The sequence below is a fragment of the Formica exsecta genome, unplaced genomic scaffold (assembly GCF_003651465.1).
Source record: "Formica exsecta isolate Colony F162 unplaced genomic scaffold, ASM365146v1 scaffold462, whole genome shotgun sequence".
Classification (NCBI taxonomy): Eukaryota; Metazoa; Arthropoda; class Insecta; order Hymenoptera; family Formicidae; genus Formica; species Formica exsecta.
Window position 1 is genome coordinate 5800 of NW_021851856.1, and position 4042 is coordinate 9841.

General features: G+C 48.8%; 1 protein-coding gene across 1 annotated transcript; it reads left to right on the top strand.

Annotated features, from left to right (window-relative positions):
* Positions 1 to 470: 470 nt before the first annotated feature.
* On the top strand, positions 471 to 941 carry LOC115241019 (proline-rich receptor-like protein kinase PERK8). Its single transcript, XM_029816530.1, has one exon. It carries the CDS (start codon positions 471 to 473, stop codon positions 939 to 941), a length of 471 nt encoding a protein of 156 aa, XP_029672390.1.
* The last annotated feature ends 3101 nt before the right edge of the window (positions 942 to 4042 follow it).

Consider the following 4042-nt stretch of genomic DNA (forward strand, 5'->3'; position numbering starts at 1 on the left):
ACACCGCATTGCACCAGCAACCGGAAGACCAACGCCAGACACCATCCGAGAACGGCTAGACGACGCATACAAAATCGTCCGCATTCAATTAGCGAGAGCTTTCCAGAGGCAAGAAAGATATTATAATCTCAGACGACGCGACTGGAAGCCACGCATAGGAGACTGAGTGTGGAAAAGAGACCACCCGCTGTCAAAGAAGGCCGACAATTTCAATGCGAAACTCGCGCCAAAATACATCGGGCCGCTCGAAGTTTGCGAATCGTCTCGCCCGTCATCGTAGACCTGAGGAGCAAGCGGGGAAAATGGTACTGACACGTACACGTACAAGATCTGAAGGCCGCCAGAACCAAACAAACCGGCGAAAACAATGCCGAAAACAACAACAGCGGGGACGAAGATGACGATACCCCCACCACCGCCGGGGAGGAATAAACCGCCGAAATCGAAAGCTAACGGCACAGACCGCAACGATGAGTCAACCCGACGACATCCTTGCTGCGATAAACCAGCTCCTGGACGATCCGCTGTTCGCCTACGATCCGCCGCTGCCAGGACCGTCCGACCAACGAACACCGCCGACGAGTAGCCGTCCGACAACCGGTCCGACCGCCCGACCACCGAGCCGACCGCCGAAAATCGGCACGCTGATTCAGCGTTCCGACCGGCAGAACCAGCTCAAGATGCAGCAGCTGATGCAGGCATCACCACCGCCGCCTGCCCGCTCGCGACCGCCAGCGAGCACTCCGGCCCGCAAGAGATCGCGGGAAACCGAGAGAGAGACCGGCGAAGACCAGCCGCCTCGCCTTCTGATGCCGACTGGCTCAGTACCGCCGCCACCGATCCGCGTGCAAGTGGAGCCCGGCATCATATTTGACGTGCCCACTTCGCCGTGCACGTGGCCCGGAAATATAAGATCCGGTCATCGCAGGGGCATTGGGTGATGAGATTCTCCAAGACGGGAGAATTGAGATACCGCCGCCGGCTTAATTAAAATTGCGAGCAAAGTACGCCGACCAACGCGTAATGCCTCAAATTCAGGCATATTCTACGAGGGGGGGTGATGTAACGATGCATCCCCCCATCGTTACGAAACCGTACCCGGCCGCCGATCCGCCGGAAGTCCGCCGCCCGATGAACACCGGTCGGGCAAATGCGGAGGCGCCGAGCGCCCATTTTTAAACGATAACAGAAACACGCGTTTATTAAACCGCCGTTAGGCGCGCGTAAACATCTCGAATCGACGACGCGCTCGGGTAACCGACCCGAGCTGTACCAAAAATACCCGAGCCGCGCGCGTCGCTTCGAGATATTACCGTTAGAACAATACGCGAATTACGCAGACGCGCGCGCCGGAGAATTAGTATAAATAGAGCGCGTTTCTAATTATCGAGACCAGATTCTTCGATCCGCCAGCGTCTGTAAGACGCCTGAGCTAATTCCGAGATCCTTAACCGCTCACCAGAGAAAGAACCACGGGGTTGGGCGTACCCAGCCTCCGCCGGGAGTTTACGGCATCTCTGAGAGCGATCCTTTCCGAACAAATTAAGAGGTACACGGGATCGGGCGTACTCGACCCCGCCGGGAGTTCTCGGCCCCTCGCTAGCTTTCCGTCCACCTTAGGCATCGGCAAAATTCTCGTGGCAAGAGAGTTCCCTGCCACAGACGGGAGTTCTCATCGGCCGACGCTTCCCGAAATCCGCAATCGCGATCCCGATACGCGAATATAAAATCCGACCGTAAGACAACTCGACGGACCGACTGTTAGCCGCCATAATTAAGGCCGACGCGTCATTATTACGGGAGCGCTAAGTCCCGCGTCGAGGGCCGATCTGCGCCCTACCGCGACACCGATCGACAGCCAAAATCGATACCCGCGTCGAAGGACCGCCCAGCGCCCACCGACGCGGCCGCAAAGGACCACCCGACAGCTAACGGCTCCTGCCGGATTTAAGCCGCGCGATTAATAATCGATACGCGACCGAACACCCGAAAACGCGAACCGCGCTGCGCACTATCGCGGTGCATTGTATGCACCCTCCGACTTTATACATACTCGCAAACCGATATTACACGTACTCGCACACATACATTGCGTAACCGCACACACACATTGTACATACTCGCATCTATATTTTATACGTACTCGCACACATACAGTGCGTAACCGCACACATACATTGTATATACTCGCATCTATACTTTTTACATACTCGCACACGTACATTGTCCGTTCTCGCACTCGTCACTCGTCTCGCGCGCACACACACTCGCACACCTCGTACACCTATACACACACGCACGATGTACCACCACACATTTACACGCAATAAATTACATTCTACCAAACATCAAAGCGCATTCGTGTCTCGATACCGCTTTCCCGAACCCAGGATCCCGACTGAGTTATCTGTCGCCCGCCTCGCGAAAGCGGCTTGTTACAATTTTATTGAATCCTATATAGGCAATAAAATATTGCGTAAAGTAGCTCCATTTAACTATACCTATAAATTCATTCACTTTTGTATTACTGTAACATCATACAGTTGAAGAATGGTCTACATGATGTTACAGTAATACAAAAGTGAATGAATTTAAAAGTATAGTTAAATTGAGCTACTTTATACAAGATTTTATTGCGTATATAGAATTCAATAAAATTAACGAATGTCAATTTTACATAAATAAAACTGTACGGTATTATTGTGAGATAATATAACATAAAGTGCCACAGAGGATGCCAAAAAAGATAAATAAAGTACCATAGAAGATACCAAAGACGACAAAGTATTTTTTATTTTAAGTATACAAAAATTTTGAGGCTGCAATAGTTTTTGAGTTATAAGCGATTAAAGTTTGCCAATGATATCGCATAAGACTCCTGCGCTCAGGCTCGTAACTACACTTACACGCGTACCGATCTGTCATCTGTTATTGATTTTTTAAAATCAGATAATATTGATTTTTACTGCACAGCTGGATGCTTGGTTCGTGCCTCCTCCGGCCTTAAATCTCCCCCTCGCTTCACTCTGCGGTGTACAACTGCGCCAGCGTAAGTGCTGGTAATCTGTCCACTAGATCCACCACGTGGTGACGGTGGAAGATCGTATTATTAATTGAGAGCAGAAGAGGGGGCTGCTTAGGCGCTTAATTAAATTTTTAGGAGAGGTTTGGTAATTTCCCTCTCCAAGGATTTTTGAATCGTCTGATTTTTTTTTATTTTTCCTCAGTTTTATTTTTTATCTCGTCTTCATTTTTAAAATTCTTATTTTTATTTTCTTCTTTATTTAAAGTTTTTTCTTCGTCTTCATAATTGATTTCTTCGATAATAATATTTTCTTCAGTTGTCTTTTAGTAAAACCGAAGAATCCGCCGAGGAATTCGAGAGAGACCGCGAGAGAATACTACATCGCTTTACGACGTACCGCGTGCTTCACACGATAACTGCGTACCGATTCTGGTTCTTGAGATAGGGAAACCTGGCTCTCCCTCGCGAATAATTGAGTACGTTCGATGCCGCTGATTTGATTCCGAGATGACGAATTACTTGAGAGACGAACCGAGAGATTTATCACTTAACCAGAACCGCGAGACGAATCCGAATTCAGAGTGGTTTATAACTGTCCTAAAGGCAACGTGCGTCACGATAGACCGGTACTCACAGAATGATCGAGGATTTCCGGAAGGGTCGATATCGACGCAGGAGCGCGGATAAGGTCCTGAGAGCGTGCTTATGATTGGGTGATAACATTGCGCGAGACTAGTTAGATTGATAGGACAGGCTGCGGGATTGGGTCACGGCCGCGTACAAGAGAAAAAAAGGAAGAGAGAGAGAATGCTAGAGAGAAGGACTAGAGTAAGTGAGATGCCGGTGCAAATATTGAGAAAAGGGAGCGATATTTCCTGAACAGATGTTGTAATACGTGAGTTGCGGTTAATTTTTCTCCAGGAATATGAAATCGATCTTGACTGTCCGTTATTAATTTTATAATGCTTTTTCTTTCTGTTTCATTTAAATGTTCTAATCGCAATGATTCTATGATTT

Excerpts from the sequence above, each read along its gene's own strand:
- LOC115241019 (XM_029816530.1), top strand. The coding sequence starts at position 471 with ATGAGTCAACCCGACGACATCCTTGCTGCGATAAACCAGCTCCTGGAC.